The 20,373-nt window shown below is 37.8% G+C and overlaps 1 protein-coding gene across 6 annotated transcripts in view; it reads right to left on the bottom strand.

The window, feature by feature from the left end:
* fra (neogenin protein frazzled) overlaps positions 1-20,373 on the bottom strand; it is a 535,028-nt gene that overhangs the window by 168,421 nt on the left and 346,234 nt on the right. For all 6 annotated transcript variants that reach the window (XM_090412604.1, XM_090412608.1, XM_090412609.1 and 3 more), the window contains exon 16: positions 4,100-4,420. In XM_090412604.1, coding sequence (XP_090268730.1) covers positions 4,100-4,420 — 321 coding nt within the window. The remainder of the gene's footprint in view (positions 1-4,099; positions 4,421-20,373) is intronic.

The following is a 20,373-nucleotide window of genomic DNA, read 5'->3' as shown; positions in this document are numbered from 1 at the left end:
CACAAAACCTATGACAAACCCCTCTCAAAAAACACCACTACAAGGACACAAACAAACATACCATGTCCAAATCCAACCCTACTTGCAAAAAAAAAAAAAAAAAAAAAAAAAAAAAAAAAAAAAAAAAAAAAAAGTTAAACTGTGTAATAGCAGTTGAAGCCTTCCAAGCACATACCAACAAACAGTAAAATCAACGCCTGGCTTGCGACCAGTATAGAAACATAACCACGAAACCACCGCCATCTATTATGTTCCTCAGATAAGCTCTGCAAAGCTTCGAGGAAGAAATCAGAAATGCCTCCCAAATTATTATTATATTAGTTATTCACTAAAAAAAAATAATAATAAAATAAAATAAATTCTGTATAATCATCACTGTTACTATTAGAACATGTATTGTAAACACTTAATACAGAGGCATAGAGTGTTCTTAAAATTATTAATTAAAAAAAAAATTATTATTAAGAAAGACCTGCAGAGAGTCAGGGACTCATTGAGGAAAGCCATAGTATCTGCACCAGCCTTTCATACCTGTACTTGAATTCATTCACCCTACATGCACACACACACACACCACACCCAATGGCTTCCATTTCAATCATGTACCAGTCTATGAGTCCACACAGTTAGCCTAGTGGCTATGCGCTTCGCAACCATATACCTGGGGAATGAGTGTCGTAAGTTTGATTCCCATCGATGATGTGAGGAGCTCAAGGATCTTCCTCAGCCATAGCCAAGTTAGCTGGTCTTGGGCATGGACAGCGGAATTTTTCATCCCGCAAGCAGGCAAACCAGCCGCATGAACACACACGGATACAGTTAGGAATGTTTAAGAGAATCCCTCCAGCCATAGGTCTGAATTGTCAGCTATGCCGGTCCTGAGCCCAGATAAAAATGGGGGGGGGGGAATGAGGTGGTACCATACCTCCCCGTAAAAGGAGCTCATGGCCATTGAATCACCATACGAAATGAATGAACCACTCTATGAGAGAAAAATCTAATTCACCCCATTTTTGATAGGATTCATTCTCAACTTTCAAGGATGCTGTCTGATCCTTTCCCCATTCTCCATAAAATGAAATCCTGAACCTTTCAGAAGTTTGTAAGTCTCAATCATATCATCTCTCTTTCTCCTGTTTGCTATTGTCTGCAGTCTACAAATTCTCAATTTGTCTTCATAAACAGCATTCCACAATCCTGATATCATTTTTAATACTCTCCTTGCACTCTTCCCACTGTACCAGAATCACCATGGAAACCAGAAGACTAGACCTGTGCACAATAATCCAAGTGAGGTCTCATCAAGGCCTTCTAAAGAGGCAAAATTACTTCCATATTTTTACATGTTAAGGCCCATTTCAAAATGGCAATTATTCTCCATGCAGTTCATCGCAAAGTATAGTTTTCTCTCAACCCTAACCAACTTTTCTATAATTTTCACCACCACTCTAGAGATACTTATAGGCCAATAATTGGATACACCACCGTTATGAAAACCATACTTCATACATTATGTATTTTTAAGGAATCTGCAAAAGAGTTAGCTATGCCCTTCACCTGGTTATTTAACGAAAGTCTTGCAGTGGGTAAGATTCCTAAGAGTGGAAAGAAGGCAAACTAGTACCACTCCAACAAGCATGGAAGGAAGAAACTAGGATGGAAGTTTCCAATTATAGACCAGTCTGTATAACTCCAGTTGTAGGAGAGAGAGAGAGAGAGCACGAGAGAGATTGGTTAGAAATAAAATACAAAATGAATTGATGGAAACAGGATTTTTTATGATGGTCAGCATGGATCTGTAAAAGGTAGGGCTTATTTTAGCAATTTCTTTGCATTTTATGATATGGTAATAGATGTGTTAGATAAGGGAAAATCATATACAGTGATATTCTTGGACTTTGCAAAAGTATTTGATAGATTACCACACGATGAGCTGGTGTACAAGCTACAGAGAATGTGAATGGATAGTATACTGGCCACATGGATTGGAGATTAGCTCTCTGAACAATACCAGCAAGTTGTATATGATGGAGCCAATTATCACTAATGTCACTAATTATCCTCCCAAAAAAGGAGGATAATCAGTGACATGCCCTGAGGTTCTGTTCTTGGGATCCTGTAGTCTAACATGTTTGTAGGTGATATGCAGCGACATACAGCTATTTACTGATGATGCAAAGATAGGTAGGGTAATCAGGAATACTGCTGATATGCAGTACTTACAGAATGATTTGAATAGGCTGGAATTGTGGACATGGGAAAATAGGTGCAAGTTCAATGTCGGTAAATGTAAAGTCATTCACTTCAACGTGACTAGATATCTAACGTCATATTATATTGGTGGGATTAGGCTAGAAGAAACTGATGAAGCTAGGGATCATGGAGTGTTAATAGATAGGAAACTGAAGTTCAGGGCCATATGGCAAAGATTGAATACAACTCGAAAGATAATTGCAATGCTGAAACAAACGTTCACATGTAAAGATAAGGATGTTATTTTACTTATTTACAAGGCCTTGATAAAGACCTCACTTGGACTATTGTGCACGAGTCTGGTCTCCTGATTTTCTTAGTGATTCTGATATACTGGAGGGAGTACAAAGGATAGTGTTAAAAATGATATCAGGATTGTGGAATACTGAATATGAAGACAGATTGAGAATTTGTAGACTGCAGACACTAGCAAACAGGAGAAGAGGGGTGATACGATTGAGACTTACAAACGTAGCTCTTAGGGGGTGAGGGCTAGATTTTTCTCTCATAGAGTGGTGCATGATTGGAATGGAATGCCATTGGATGTTGTGAGTGCAAGCAGTGTGAATGAATTCAAGTATATAAGTATGATAGCTAGTGTGTGAGTAGTATATGGCCTCCTTCGATGAGTCTCTGACTCCCTGAAGGTCTCTCTTAATAATAATAATAATAATAATAATAATATACCATGTGGATAAATGGGAGATCTTTGGTTGTTTGCTGATGATGCCAAGTTGGGGAGAATTATATGTAGCACACTGCTGATGTTAATTCCCTTTAGGAAGATTTTAATAGACTTTTGACTTGGACAAAAGAGTGGTGTTGGAGTTTTAACTTTAATAAGTGCAAGGCATTGAATTTTGAGGTGCAGAAATAGAAAGCTGCATACTATATTGATGGTGCTATACTGCAAGTGGATGAAATTTGAGATCTGGGAGTGATTGTTGACAGCAGACTGAAGTTTAAGTTTCATATTGCAAGTGTTGCAAAGACTGCACATTGTATTACTGCTATGATAAGAAGTACATTAACATGTAGGAATAAGGAAGTGGTTGTGCCACTATAAAGCACTGGTCAGACCACACTTCCACTACTGTGCTCAGATTGGTCACCTGATTTTCTTTGTGATTTGGAAACATCAGAAAGGGTCCAGAAAGAAGTGAATAAAATAATATCAGGACTCTGGAATGTTGGGTATGGAGAGAGGTTGAAGGAATGTGGATTGCAGAGTTTGCTGGAAAAGAGGTGATATGATATGATAGAGAGACATTTATGCCAGTAAAGGTTTTTTATTGGGTTAATCTAGAGAGAATTATAAAAAGAATAGAAGGCAAAAGGTAAAGAACAAGAGACAAGTTTTAAGTAACCATTTCCATTTTGGTTACCTACAACTGTCTCAACTCCTCTGAAGGTGACTAACTTAGCACAATATTCAATACGTAGCCTTATCAGAAGTTATTACTCCACTCTATGCAGTGAAGGAATAACTTCCTTACTCCTAATGTTGGTGTTCTCTTCCAACATTATAATTTAAAACCTTAGCAATACAGTCCCTAAACTTTAACTGTGTCAATTATTAATCCCAGGTCTTAGTTTCGTTGACTACCTGCAGCAATTATCATTAATAAAATTCTCTGCTACAATGTCTTCAACCAAGTACAGAAGCTGATTGTCTTCAATCTTCAATCACAATGCTGTTTTATTTAGTCAGCAATACGCATTTTGACCAAAAAAAAATTAAGTTGAAACTGTGAGCATGGAAAAAAGTCATATACCCTTTGAGACTTAAAATCTAGTGAAAATGAGACTGCTGATAACCTATCAATAACCAAAAAATTACACAAACCTGCTTCTTGAGTGGTATTCAGTACACTCATACTCCATGTACTTTCTCTTCGTCCTTTAATTACTTTCACAGAAAATTCATACTGTGTATTAGGCTTGAGATCATCAATCATACAATTCAAATCAGTTGAATTAAAATATCGATATTTGGGATTTGAAGAATAGGTATAACTTGTATAACGAACAGTATAATAGCGATTATCTGTTATCAGCTGATTTCGAGGCAGTGTTGTATCTGTCCAGTACAGAACTACTGTTGTTGATGACAAGACAATAGCTTTTAATCCAACTGGTGGAAGCATAGGCGTCAGAGGTTCAGGAGCTATGAAGGAGAAAAAGAAAGAATATCATCATTATGAATAAAAAATAAAATTTATTTGCTAACTCAAAGTATTATATTATTTTTGTTAAACACCAAACTTTAATTTAGTGCTGAGAAATTTATTTATTTTATTTATTTTTTTTTTAAATCCGAACAGTGAGACAACTGTTAAACTATGTAATATTAATCAAGTCATAAAACACAGAATCAAAATTATACACATTATATAAAGACATGCAGTCTCATATATTAGATCATCCTGTCAGTAGTCAGCAATGTTACTTTTCCTTTATATTTTAAAAGTTAATCACAAATACAGAATCAAACTGTTATTAATTAGAATCTTTCTCTTAGGCTTTAACCTTCTGCTTAAAATAATTTTAAAGTTCATTATTTTAAAATTCCCTTAGCCTTAAAACAGAGAATGTGGAAAGGAAACTTTCAGCTGCTTTAAAATTAGTAATTATGCAAATCAAGGGGATATTATATTAAATCCCACATTATTTCAAAGCCGAATAAGAAACTCAAAGATAGAAATCTAATCTAAGAGTTTCATGCCAAATATACAAACTACATAAAGTTCGGTGAGTCCAAGCGTAAGCCAACATCTCGTAGTGCAATGCCAGGGCAACTCGTTGCAAAGGTGGAGCAAGTGCTGATCTCTGTTCTTGGTATTTACCCATAATGTAAAACAACAGCTCCTAGATGTATTACTGTTCTACATTATGAGAGAAGGTCACTAAGGCACCAAAACCTGGCTTCCGACCAACAATTGGAAGAGATAGTAGTGCACACGAAAGGTCGAAACCGGTCTGGTAGTGACCATCTCTCATAATGTAGACCAGTAATACATCTCCTAGGAGCTGTTGTTTTACATTATGGGTAACCACCAAGAACAGTGATTGGATCTTGCTCCACCTTTGCAACGAGTTGTCCTGGCATTGCACAACCAGGTGTTGGCTTTCGCTTGGACTTGCCGAACTTTATTTATATAGTTTCTACAGGTTGTCCCAAAATTCACACAAGATTTAAATTTAGCGCCATTTGTGCGGTAAAGTGTTGCCAACGAGAAAAAAAAGACCGCGTGACAGCTGACAGTTCAGAGTTATTAAAAATGGAGCACTACACAAAAGAACAGCGTATTTTCATTGTTGAGCAATATTTTAAAAATAATGAAGGTTTGGCAGCCACAGTTCGCAATTTTCGTACAAAATATGGTCGGAATAGTGATTTAACTTCATCAACTGTGAAAAGATTAATTAAAAAATTCAAGAAAACTGGATCAATTAGTGATCTTATACACTCTGGCCATCCATCAACAAGTCATTCAACAGAAAACATCGAAGTAGTTCATGAGAGTGTTGCTGAGAGTCCAGGAACATCAATTCGGCGCCGTGGTCTTGAATTGGGCATTTCGAGAAGCTCTCTACAGCGTATTCTCACGAAAGATTTGCATCTTTATGCTTACAAAGTTCAACTGACTCAAGAACTGAAGCCTACTGACCACACACAGCGAAGAGAGTTCGTTGAATGGATTATGGAACAACAACAAGTGGATGTTTATTTTTCAAACAAAATCATCTTCAGCAATGAGGCTCATTTTCATCTTGATGGCTTTGTTAATCAACAACATTGTCGCATTTGGGGTTCAGAAAATCCACGAGTGATTGTTGAGAAACAAATGCATCCACAACGTGTCACTGTTTGGTGCAAATTTTGGGCTGAAGGCATCATCGGTCCATTCTTCTTCGAAAATGCAGCTGATAAGGCAATAACAGTTAATGGTGCTCGCTATAGCGACATGATAATCCAGTTTTTTGTGCCTAAATTGCAAGATATGGATGTGGACGACATGGGGTTTCAACAAGATGGTGCCACATGCCATACAGCCTGAGAAACAATTCAATTACTGCATGAGTCATTTCCTGGTCGTGTAATTTCCCGTTTTGGTGATCAGAATTGGCCACCCAGATCATGTGACTTACCACCGTTGGACTTTTTTCTTTGGGGTTTTTTTAAGTGTAAGGTTTATGCCAACAAGCCCACGACCACCCACGCCTTGAAGGAGGAAATTGAGCGCTGTATCAACGAAATTCAGCCACATTTATGCAAAACGGTCATGGAAAATTTTGACAAAAGAGTGCGTATGTGCCAACAAAGCCATGGAGGCCATTTACCCGTTATGCTATTCCATGCATAACCCTATACTGTATACTTTATGAATCAATAAGAAATTACAATTTTTAATTAAAAACCTGTGTTTTCTATCAAAATTACTTGCGTGAATTTTGGGACACCCTATATATTCGGCATGAAACTCTTAGATTAGATTTCTATCTTTGAGTTTCTTATTTGGCTTTGAAATAATGTGGGATTTAATATCCACTTGATTTGGGTAATTTTTACATCGCCGAATTGAAGCCTCTTTGCTCTTTGTTTTAAATAATTAATAATTAGGTTTTCTTCCTGCTCCTGAATTAAGTTCCTTGATTTGCTTTCAATAAAATAATCCTTACATATTGCCCAAGTAGTATGAGGGTACATACTACTTGGGTATGTACCCTCATACTACTTCATACCTCATACTTGTCCAAATGAAACACAGCATCTTTGTAATTGAGTGCAAAAAAAGGATATTTTGCTGTAATATAGTATAATATAGTTATTTAAATTAAGGGGATATCAAATTCCACATTGTTTTAAAACCGAATAAGAAACTCAAAGATTGGAATCAGAGAGTTTCATGCCGAACATAGTATAGTAAACTATAAAAGTATCGGCGACTACTAGCGTGAGCTAATGCACATAGTCCAAGTACATAGTACAAACTCAGGCAACTTGCAGCAAAGGTGGTAAAGTTCTGATCGCTATTCTTGGTATTTTCCATATGTAAAACGCATTTCCTAGGAAATGTATGCTGTTATTACATTATGGTGGGATGTCACTACCCAGACCAGTTTCACCCTTTATTGAGGCTTCATCAGTGAGTAGCTAGACCAAATTAATACCAAAAGGTATAGCGAAACGAACTTATATACTCTGCTATACAAGTTGTCAAAAAGGTGCACCCATTAAGTTACTTACTGTATATTATCGCGTGTAATGCTATCCACATATAATGCGAACTAGAAATTTTGTTTGAAAACTAGCCCTAAAATGCCATGTCCACGTATAATGCGATCTGTTAATCTCGTTCCATAACATTATAAATAATACAATACGAATTAACGAAAGAAATATTTGCTTTAAAACAAAATGTCAAAATACAAGACGAATTAACGAAAGAAATATTTATTTTAAAACAAAATGTCAAAATCCTTTAAATTGTTCTTCATCTTTTGAGTAGTCAAACATTTCATTTATAAATTCATCTGTAGGGATTATTCCACATTTAAGAAATGAGTGTTGAATCATTTCAGATGGTATTGAATCCCATGCTTCTTTAACCCAGCTGGTGACTGGGGTGATTTCAGGCTTCTGAAAATTCCCACCCTTTGTCATCTTCACCAAACCAGATGACATCCATTCTCTCCATTTTTCACGTAAGTGATCTTTAAATGGCTTATTCAAGCTGACATCAAGCGGCTGCAAAATGGAAGTTAGACCACTCAGTATGACTGCTAGGTCTGTACGTAGCTCACATGCTTTCTCTTTGCTAGCCTCTGTTAAATGCCCCCGGAACATATCCCAGACTAGCATGCTTTGTTGACGTAACAAGCTACCTGGACGTATGTTCCATACTTGATCCAGCCACAACTGTACACCTTCTTCATCCATCCAACCTTTCTGATTGGCACGAACAATTACACCTGGTGGAAATTTCATATGCTTCGGAATTTTCTTCCTTTTAAATATCACTGTTGGCTTTAATTTGATTCCATCTGCAATGCATGCTAGAACAACGGTAAAATGCGTTTTTCATGTTTCGTTATTTTTATGAAGACACCTTTTTCACCAACTGAGTTTACTGTTCTATTTCCAGGCATATCAAAGTACATGAGCGTCTCATCCATATTGCCAATTTGAGAAAGTTCATATCTGTGACACTTCCATAATTTTATGATAAATTTATGGAAGGACTGCACTTTTTTCTTCAAGCTGCTTTGGTAACTTCTGCACAATTTTTGTTCAGTGTCGTAATGTTAATGCTTTGCATTCCATAAATCTGTTGCACCACCCAGACGAAGCAAGAAAAGATGAAATATCTGGTGTGTCCTTGAATTTACCATTCTTGAGTTGTAGAGCTCGAAAACAAATTGCATTTCTTCTTACCATAATGCCATCTTGTCGTTGCGTCAAAATCTACTCATTTAGCTCTGCTTCGAGTTCTGGAAAGGATGCTACATCTCCACAATGGGAACGTTTCGTTTTGGGGATTTTTTCAAGACTGTCTTTTTGCTTATGCAAAATTCTAATATTACTCTCTGCTACACCAAATTCTCTCATAGCAACAATGTTATTATGTTCTCCTGCAAACTGCATGACACGCAATTTAAATCCTGCTTCAAAAGATGAACGTTTACATTTCTGTTGGCTCATTTTCAGGCTAGGTTTGTTTAACGAATAATATTTAAAATGAACTGTGATTAAACTGATATACCTAACTGTGCTCTATCATTCGGCGATGGAGAGAACATCGTATCTGCGCATAATGCCAGCAATGTAAGTAGCTTTATGTGCAGATACGATGCGCGCTCGGTCGCCGAATGTGAGTGGGTCAAGTAGATTTAGTTGCATAGGCATTAGATAGTGTATATTGTGTGTGCAAGTCTAATAAGATGTTATATTTTTTAGGATCCGCATATAATGTGAACCCCTAACTTTAAGTAGTATTTTTTACCATAAATTTTTCGCATTATACGTGATAATATACGGTAAATATAAAGAGCCAATAGGCTTCATTTCAGCGATATAAACATTATTTAAATTAAGGGGGTATTACTAAATTACTTAAGGAATTGTACACAACATTGTAAATTAAAGTATAATTTAATTTATATTCATATCACAACGTAGATATGAATATAAATTAAATTATACTTCAATAAATATTTCCGATATTTTGGCAACGTCACGTTGTCATCTTCAAAAGGAACTTACAAAAAAAATGATGTGCACATAGGCAATACAACACAGTAACTGAGAATGAAGAGATGAGGCTATTGTTCTCCTAAAAGTCCTGATGGTGCCCTCTAGCGGGCTAAGTAGGTGTTCTTGGCCATTGGGCTGAAGGTCTGCTGATGTAAGCCTCCCAAATTTGGGGCAGTCACATAATTCCTTAAGTAATTTAGTAATGCATAACCAACGTATAATTCTGTCTATGAGAATCAACATCATCCATGGAGATCACACGGAAAGCCCACCAATACAGTAAAATGAAGTTGAAGCTGTCTAGACAATTAAATTGTCTAACTTTCCTGAAACACTGCCAGGATAATAAGGTGATCCCGAACTGTGTAAAATTCAACCACCGTTTTGTTTCACAAAAAGCTCTCCGTATATATAACTGCGCTAGCTATGCGTTGCTTCGTGAACAAATCGCCGCCACACGGTTTCTCTTAGCAGACATTAACGAAGCTATTCATGCCTTCAAAGATGAGCTTTCGTGCACTTTAAATCACGAACTTTGGTCTATTTTACATGACGTCTCGTGTACCGCTGCAGAGAAAGAATTTAAAAACATACGAGGCCGACAGATGAAAAAATTCGAAAAATTAAAAAAGAACTCTACCGTCAATCCAAAACTTGCTACCGACACCATAATCAACCTTTCTTCGGTCACCCTAAAACCTGAAGCACTCAATGCGCTTTCACGTGGCCACAACTTCGCCATTACTCCCAGAAAAATACCTAGTGAGGATATTATGATCCAGATCGAACGCAGAATCCGCCACCTTCCACATCAAATTGCCAACAGTGTAAGACTGGATGTAGCTTGTGTCCTCTCCAAAGCAAGACCATCAAAAACCAACATAATCCAACAAGGAATATAAAGCTCTACAGGAAATGAGGAATAATAAAGAATTAGTTATCACCAAAGCAGATAAGGGAAATGCAACTGTAGTACTTAACCAAAAGGACTACACAGGTAAGCTTAATGCTCTTCTATTAGATCGGGCTACTTACTTCCATATCGAATACAATCCCACCAACTCACAAATTAGAAAACTTCACAAGCTCCTTAAGAAGTCACTTCTTGGCCTGTAGAAGTTATCAACAGATTAAAGCCGTTTAACTCTATACCCCCCCCCCCGTATTTACGGACTCCCAAAAATACATAAAGAAAATGTGCCATTACGTCCCATAGTGGATGGCATTGATTCCCCCACATACAAATTAGCTAAACATTTGCCAAAGAGCTCACACACTATACTGGCAACACACCACACATCCATATGGCTTCGCTACATTGATGATATGTTCGCTATTTGGCCACATGGCTCTGAAACACTCTTCTCCTTCTTAACACATTTAAACAACCAACACCCCAGAATCAAGTTCACCCTGGAAAAAGAGGAAAACAACAGCCTCCCTTTCCTAGACACATTAGTCACCCGCCAGCCTGATGGAATCTTGGTTTTCTCAGTTTATAGAAAACCCACCCATACAGGCAGATACATTCCCCAACAATCCCCCCCCCCACAACAATATGGATTGGTGAAAACACTGTACAACAGGGCTAAACTAATCTGTTCTAATGACATGGCCCTAAACACTGAACTAAATCATATCCTCAACACTTTCTCAGCCAATGGCTACACCCCCCCCCCCCAAAAAAAATCCAAAAAATATTAAAACCTACAAACCACAGCCCCCACACCCCTCCATAACAAGGAGTACTCTAAATCAATCACTATTCCCTACATCCGAGGCACCTCAGAAAAAATTACCAAAATCCTAAAAAAACATGACCTACTGTTACAGGACTTACAGAAAATTGGCATCCCTTATCTGCTCCACCAACCACTTCCCCTAGACCTACCTGGTGTATACCAGGTCCCTTGCAGTTGTAAACTGTCTTACTTTGGCCAAACAGGCAAGACAGCGAATATCAGAATTTCTGAACACAAGGACTACATCCGTTTTCACAAGTATAGCCATTCTGGTCTTGCAGACTATGCTCTGGATACAGGCCACAGAATACGGTGGAAGAAAGCTACAATAATACACCGTGGCAAATACAAATTCGAAAGACTATTTATGGAATCAGCCTCAGCCCTAAGAAACTCTCCAAACCTCAACAAATTTGGTTGTATGCGACTGCCCCAAATTTGGGAGGCTTACATCAGCAGACCTTCAGCCCAATGGCCAAGAACACTTACTTAGCCCACTAGAGGGCACCATCAGGACTTTTAGGAGAACAATAGCTTCATCTCTTCATTCTCAGTTACTGTGTTGTATTGTCTACATGCACGTGCCTTTTTTTTGTAAGTTCCTTTTGAAGATGGCAACGTGACGTTGTTGAAATATCAGAAATATTTATTAAAGTATAATTTAATTTATATTCGTATCTACGTTGTTCAATTCCTTAAGTAATTTAGTAATGCATAATAATGTATAAGCCTGTCTATGAGAATAAGGGGATATTAAATCCCACATTGTTTTAAAACCGAATAAGAAACTCAAAGATTGGAATCAGAGAGTTTCGTGCCGAATATAGTATAATAAACTATAAAAGAATCAGCGACTACTAGCATGAGCTAATTAACATAGTCCAAGTACGTAGTCAAACTCAAGCAACTCACAGCAAAGGTGGTAGAGTTCTGATCGCTATTCTTGGTATTTTCCATTATGTAAAACACATTTCCAAGGAAATGAATGCTGTTATTACATTATAGTGGGAGGTCACTACCCAGACCAGTTTCAGCCTTATGTGTAAGTAAAGTCATCTCTAAAAATTCGGACGATTCCCTAGACCACTCAATAGTGGGCAAAAGACCGTCCATCTCAGCGTTGGCTCCACTCAGTGATGGTCTTCCACTCACCACCACCACCACCACAGAGCAGAACCACTCATATTCTGAAGAAAAGCATTCACTGACAAAGCCTCTCACCGGACCATGCCGGAAAACGATTTCACTGGAGACTCAAATTGCTCCCTTAAGGCAAAAACCTTAAGAGAGAGAGAGCGAACTCATATTAGCCCCCCCCCCCACACACACACACCGGTTTCAGCCTTTATTGAGGCTTCATCAGTGAGTAGCTAAACCAAATTAATACCAAGGGGTATAGCGAAACGAACTCATGTACTCTGCTATACAAGTTGTCAAAAATGTGCACCCATTAAGTTACTTAAATATAACGAGCCAATAGGCTTCATTTCGGAGATATAAACATTATTTAAGTTAAGGGGATATTAAATCCCAAATTGTTTTAAAACCGCATTGTTTTAAGAACTCAAAGATTGGCATCAGAGAGTTTCATGCCGAATATAGTATAGTAAAGTATAAAAGTATCGGTGACTACTAGCGTGAGCTAATGTACGTAGTTCAAGTACGTAGTACAAACTAGGGCAACTCACAGCAAAGGTGGTAAAGTTCTGATCGCTATTCTTGGTATTTTCCATAATGTAAAACACATTTCCTAGGAAATGTATGCTATTATTACATTATGGTGGGAGGACTCTTTACCATCTTTGGTAAAGAGTCCTCCCACCATCATGATCAGAACTTTACCACCTTTGCTGCGAGTTGCTAGAGTTTGTACTACGTACTTTGACTAGGTGCATTAGCTCACGCTAGTAATCGGCGTTACTTTTATAGTTTACTGCCGGCAAAGGTTGGTCAATTGGTAGAGCCTCTGCTACTAATGGCTCAGTTAAGTAAGTTTGAGAACGGTTAGTAGTTGGAAGGAAACCAATCGTTCGATGCTGTTGGCACACTCTCCCTCGATGAGTCTTTGGACTCCCTGGAGGTGTCAAATAATAATAATAATGATAATATTCGGAATGAAACTTTCTGATTCCAATCCTTGAGTTTCTTATTCGGTTTTAAAACACTGTGGGATTTAATATCCCCTTATTTAAATAATGTTTATATCGCCAAAAGGAAGCCTATTGGCACTTTATTTATTATTATTATTTCGGGAAACTCCAAGGAGTTGACAGACTCATTGAGGGAGACCCTAACATCATGTCAAGAACAACTATTCGACGTTCACACAGTATCTATCAAACCTCGCCTTGAACTCATTCACGGTCATAGCACCCACAACAGACTCTGGCAGCTTATTCCACTCGTTTACCACTCTCCAAAAAAAAAACCTAGCTCTAACACCCTTGTTAACCACATTCTTGCCCAGCTTCCATGTAGGGCCCACCACCACCCACCACCAGTCCTATTCTCAAAAATATCTTCTGGATTAATCTTATAGAAACCCCTTCAGTAATTTGAATGTCTCAATCATATCACCCCTTTTCTGCCTATCAACCAATTTTTGCAACCCACAAATCTTCAATCTCTTCTCATAAGGTTCATTCCACAGACCTGCCACCATCTTGATCACTCGTCTATGGATCCTCTCCACCTTTTCCCCATCAAGAAGAAGAAGAAACCCTGGCGCCCATATCTGGGCACAGTAGTCATCAGGGCTCGATATAGAGGAACAATAACTTGTTTGTCTCTGCTTGTTAAAGTATTTTTCAGTAACCAAGTGATTTGATGAGCTGTTTTGGCCACTTTTGCAATGTGCCCCCTAAACTTCAACTCCCTATCCACCAACACTCCCAAATCCCTGGAGTACAGTTCCACCAATGTAATATACTGCTGCTAATCTTTTCACTCCAAAATGCATAACCTTACACTTTGCCACATTAAATTGACATCGATTTTCCCTAGCCCAGTCCTCCAAACTATCCAAATCATCCTGAAAAATTTTGATCCTGAGCACTCACAATTGCTCTACCCAACTTTGCATCATCAGCAAACAAGTGAACACTTCCTCTCAGATCCTTTCCTATATCGTTAATGAACAAATTGAAAAGTAGTGGTCCAAGAACAGAATCCTGCGGCACACCACCACTAGTCACAAGCCGTCTTTTGGACTCAACTCCTGAATAAACCACTCTCTGGTATCTCTCCATCAACCACCCTCATATCCATCTCACCAACCCTATATCCATCCCCATTTGCTCCAGTTTACTGATTAGAGTTCCATGTGGATTAGTGTCAAAGACATTGGCAAGGTCCAGTAGAAGCACTGTAAACCCATTACCCTTATCCAGTTCAGTCGTCACTGTGTTATAAAACGTGAGCAGGTTACTGAGGCATGATCTACCCTTCACAAAACCATGTTGCTCCCCATACAGTATCCAATTTTCATCTATCCAATCCTGTATTCTTCTCTTGACTAGTTTCTCCAAGAACTTGACAACGATTCCCGATGTGCTAATCGGTTGATAACTTACAACAGTAGTCTTGGAACCTCCTTTATGCAGTGGAACTATTTTCCACTCTTTCCACCCCCTTGGGACTAACCCAGACCTGAGACTCAGATTAAACAAAATGGTCAAGGGTACTGACAATTCTTTAGCCGCTTCACATACGACACGGGCTGGTATACCATCCAATCTCACAGATGTATTGACATTGAGGTTTTGCAATAGACTACTCACCCCCACCTCATTCATCACAATTCCCATATAATCTATTGGTTCATTCATTTCTGCAATGTCACCACCTGGGTGATATACTCTTGCAAAGTGCTCGCTCAGTAATTCAACTATATCAACTGCTTCGGTTACCTCCCTACCATCGGCATTCTTTAAAATCATTCTGCCATATACATTTTTTCTTTTACTTGCAACATATCGAAAAAACTGTTTAGGATTCTTTTTAGCCTGCATGGCCAATGTACTTTCATAATCCTTTTTTGCTTTTCTTACCACACTCATTACCTTTCTGGCCTGGGCTTTATACTGTTCATGTGCCTGCCGGTCACCTTTCTTCTTAAATTCCCTTCATAGTTTTTCTTTTTTTTGCAGCTCAAGCTTAATGGTATTATTAATTTATTTAACTCCTACTTGATTTATTATTCATACTATAGGTATACAGTCAGCCATTGCTTCATGCAAACACTTTTAAACCGCCTCCCATGCACTGTCAACTTCTATCCCTTGCAGTTGTACATGCCATGGCACTGTACCAATCAATCTGCTAAGCTTGTCATACTTACCAGCCCGATAATTCCACATGTACCCTGTCTTAATTGTAAATTCCACACCTTTAGTCACCTCCCAAATCAAGACCCCCATGATCACTCTCACCAATTGGTGGCAACGTGGTCATATTCGTTACAGCCAAATTCTCAGACACAATTACCAGGTCAAGTACTCTCTGACCCCTAGTATTTTCCATTATATGCTGTTGCAGATAGTTATCCCTTAATAACCGCATAAAATCAAATTCCTTCCTCCCACGTGTCCTCTCCTCCTTCCAATCAATGTTACCATAGTTGAAATCTCCCATAATAATTACCCTCCTTCCACTCATTTCGTCTATTTGCTTATGCATACTATCTCCACATCTATTCCATCACCTGGTCTATAGCAGCACCCAACTGTATATTTTGTTCTGCTAGTTTCAATCTCACACCAAATAGCCTCAAATGTGCTCTTTTCTCTATCCTGCAGTTCTACTTCTATTCTCCTTGGCTGTAGCTCATCCGCTATCATCAATAACACACCTCCCCCATTTTATTCTCCCTGTCTCTCCTGAACACACCATACCCCTCACATTCAATCCCACTAGCTGTGTCATCTTTTGTCAGCCATATTTCACTAATGCCAATAACCTGTGGTTTGGAAGTGCCAATCAAGGCCAAAAATTCTTCCCTCTTGTTCCTAATACTTCTGGCATTTGTATACATGAATTGCAGAAACCGATTTGTCCCATCCCTATTTTGATAACTTATACTAACTATCCCATTCTGATTCGTGGTCTTTCCTACTCGCTTGGACATATTACACACTCAACTGTCTCCCTAAAATCTGCATATCTACTCCCCCCCCTTAATAACTCTAGTTTTCCTGGTTCTGTACATTCACTTCCAGTACATTTGACAACACCTTTTCAAGTCTCCATACACCAAATCCATTCAAATGTAAACCATCCATTTTATATAACTCCTTTTGCCCATCGAACTCATTCCACACATCCACAAATTCCACACCACTCATAAAACATAATTCACGCATAAAGTCATTGGCAATTATGGGCTCCTTCTATACTCTTCACTGTCATACCGCGGCAAAAGACTCACCATCATAACTCTCTCACTCTTTTCTTTTGCTACCTCAAGCAATTCCTTTACATTAGGACAATGCAACTGCCCACAAAGGTGTTGTGGCAATGGTGAAATTAAGGGATCTGCACTATGAATTGTTGAAACTACCCTATCCCCAGATTTGGCTCCCTCTGACTTCTATCTCTTCCAAAAACTAAAACTCTTCCTCGCTGGTCAGCATTTATCTTCAAATCAAAAAATGATAAATTTGTTTTTTTTCATTGTTAGACCGAAAACTTTGCAAACCCTCATATATATACTCTACTGTTTACTAATTTGTTTATCTGCAGATGATTTTATGAGAATATAATTTGAAAATTGCAAGAAACTGCTGTAATTATAGTTTCTGGAAGTTCTGAAATATAGTGACAGAGAGAGAGAGAGAGCGCTTTTTTTTTTTTTTACATATAATCTCTTAGTTGCCAAGGTTTCATTATTTCAATCCTATTATTTGAGTTCATTATAACTCAATCATTCCAGTCATCTGATTCTGTTACTTTCATTGAGGCTCTGCATCCTTATCTTAGTCGATTCTTGTATTTTTACATTCATAGTCTCACTGCCTATTTTTTGTTTCCCTGACAGGCTACACACTTTCCTCTTATCAACAATCTAGCAGCTTCACAGTGCTACTCTCACTCAAATGCAAACCATCTACAGCAAACAGCTCTCTCTCTCTCTCTCTCTCTCTCTCTCTCTCTCTCCTTCCTTCCTTCAAATTTATCCCATACATCCCTTACTCAAGTCCTCATTTCTAGCATATCCTAGCATTTGTAATCATTACTCTTCTCCTCAGCTCCCTGCTTTCATACTTTGGCAATACACTCATAATGCTTCTTCTCACACTCTTCCACTTTACTGTCTCTAGCAATGCTTCAAATTCCACACTGCCTCATTCGCACTTCATAAATCACTTGTTCCTACCAGCGCAGTCAACTCCTTTGCATTTCCTTTCCTCTTCACAGCCTCCGTCACTCTTCCTATCATTGCTCCTCTCAGACACACTTTTGACACCAGCTCCATTTTTCTATCTTACATCACACAATCACCAGAGACCCAAACTACTTTCCACCATTCCACTGCAATCATTCATCTATGAATCATATGCCACTGGTACATATTTTAACCACCGATCTCTTCTCTAAATGTTCTATCTTGTTCTGCATATTCCTCAATTCATTCTTCAACCTTACCAATGTTTTTCTCATACCTCACTGATATTTATATATTTCATAGTACATCTTTCATGTTCACTAATCCTGTTTTCTCCAGAATGGCCTATCTGTCCAAAATATGTTAGATTAGATTAGATTAAATTAGAAGGAATTTGGTAAATACCAACCAGAGACAGAGGTGAAAGATTGTCTTTTGCAGTTGGTAAGAGATTAGAAATTTTGCTAGCAGGAAAAAAAAGCATAGCTATCAAGTGAAACTTCTTCAAGATTATTCCATATATTCAGAAATGCCAGAAATATATAGGATTAGAACTCTGCATGATATTGTAATATCCATAAGCATAGGGCTCTGTTAACTATTGAATGTGACAAGGACCCTAAACACTACAGTATTGATAGAATACTTTAGTGTTCTTCTTGTTGTAAGGATGAAGAAAAAGAACAACAACAAATGCCATCTGCTCTATTAATTAAGAATTTGACAACTCCAGTTTTATGGGATGATGACAAAACTTTGATGTATTCATCTGCCTGTAAATGTAGGTTTCCAATATACGCTAGCCGACAAAGTACCAGAGGCAATGCAGATAAGATGTCCAAGAAGAGTAAACTCCCAGAACTTTGTTTTTCCATAAGAAAGAGTCTTTTCATATGATTGATAAGCTTCTTCACTATATTCTCATCCCAGCTAACAATTTCATCAAGAAGCTTATTAAATAATTTCATCAGGAAGCTCATTAAATTGTCTAATCTGTTTTTTAGGTTATAACTTATTTTTTGATAAGTAGATGTATTCTGTAAAGGGAGGGCTATCTTCCTCTCAGAGATATCTTTATCCATTGTCACTATGGCTTTTCCTTCATCTGCTTTTGACACACACACACACACGTGGTTCTTATGTTTTGTTTCAGTTAAAACAGCACAATGCAGTCTTTCTGAAAGATCAGAAAGACTGCACTGAATAAATGCAAAAAATCAAGATACAGAAAGGTTTTAGGTACAAGAAAAATCATGTTCTTTAGCCAGCACATACCAGTCTCAGCAGGAGAAGTCATTAGCATTCAAAAATAACTATCCATTTGTCTGCTTTCCAATGGTATATTTATTTTCTATATTATAAACAATATTTTGGCTTGAGTTTATGCAAATACTTCTCAAAAGATTAAGATTACTGATTGTTTAGAGACAAATAGAATGATATCCAGTAATTCAGCCTTAAGAGTACCAGAAAGCACAAATTTAAGATAAGAAGAAAGTTGCATGCTAGATTCCAAATTTTTTTTTGGCCACTTGATGCTGGTTTCATATCAAGGAAATATGCTGCTTTCACTGAAACAAAAGAACCATATATCTATTTTGAAAACAGATAAAAGGAAAAACCACAGTGTTAATGGATAAAGATGACTATGAAAGGATGACAGACCACCTTTTAGAGAATACATCTACTTATCAAGAAATATTTATAACCCTCTACCAAAACACAGATTAGACAATCGGATAAGCTCTGTGATGACATGATGAGGGATGCTAGGGGCGTTGAAGCATGCGGTGGGTGATTTGAGCTGTGGTAGGGAAAAGTGTTTTTTAAACGGTGTATAGTGTGAATTCTTTTGTGAATTGTGTAGCATTTTTTTCTCAGTAATACAAATGTTCTTTAGTGGCTCTGCTTTTGGGGTTTCGTTGTTATATATTGCGTTATTTTTTGGGTACCGAGAAGGCGAGTTCACAGGCAGCAGTATGTGGAAGAGAAGTTTTCACTATCTAGTATAGTTGAATATAGCATTATATTTATATATATGTGTTTATATTTAGCGTTTATTTATATATATATCTGGGATACGGTGTAAAACTCGATGTAGCTTGGAAGTACCAAAGCACTTTACATCGATTTTTACAGAGGTCAAGTCTCATGAGATTGTTACAAAAATAACCTTGTTTGTCTCTATATATTTTATGCTAAATATTAATGTAAATAACTCTACGGAAATTGACAGTATTTACTGCTTTAACAAAAATTTCTAGAATGTAAAAAAAACAAAGGCAATTCTTTGTCACCAGAACTTTGTATAATAGTTATGTATAAGGGCACAAGAAAGTTGTTTACGATTTAAGTGTATGAGAAAGTTGTTTGAGAGCTCTGCATATAAACACCTTCAAAGTCAGTGAAAAAGAGATCGGCAAGGTTCAGACAAGTTTCACTGCCCGACAAGATGGGATTAAAGGAGTGCACGGAGGAGAAGAAAGAACAGGTTAGTCTTAACAGAAGATCAAGGAGACATGGCGAATTCTTCGGGGGTTACAACCCTTCGTGCAAGGTCCCGGAGAACATGAAATAAAAAGGGACTGAGCCGAACATCAAGAGGAACAGTTAGAGAGGAAATCGACAGTTAGAGTCATCGGCAGTTAACGGCAGAAATATCGGCAGTAGGATCCAGAGGACCAGACGTTATGGCGAACCCATGCCAGAGGTAAAGAATGGGAATGACAAGAGAACAG

The sequence above is a fragment of the Typopeltis vanoorti genome, chromosome 23, assembly GCF_054136105.1.
Source record: "Typopeltis vanoorti isolate ZY-2024b chromosome 23, IOZ_Tvanoo_1.0, whole genome shotgun sequence".
In the NCBI taxonomy this organism is placed as follows: domain Eukaryota; kingdom Metazoa; phylum Arthropoda; class Arachnida; order Uropygi; family Thelyphonidae; genus Typopeltis; species Typopeltis vanoorti.
This window is presented reverse-complemented; position numbering and strand designations above follow the sequence as displayed.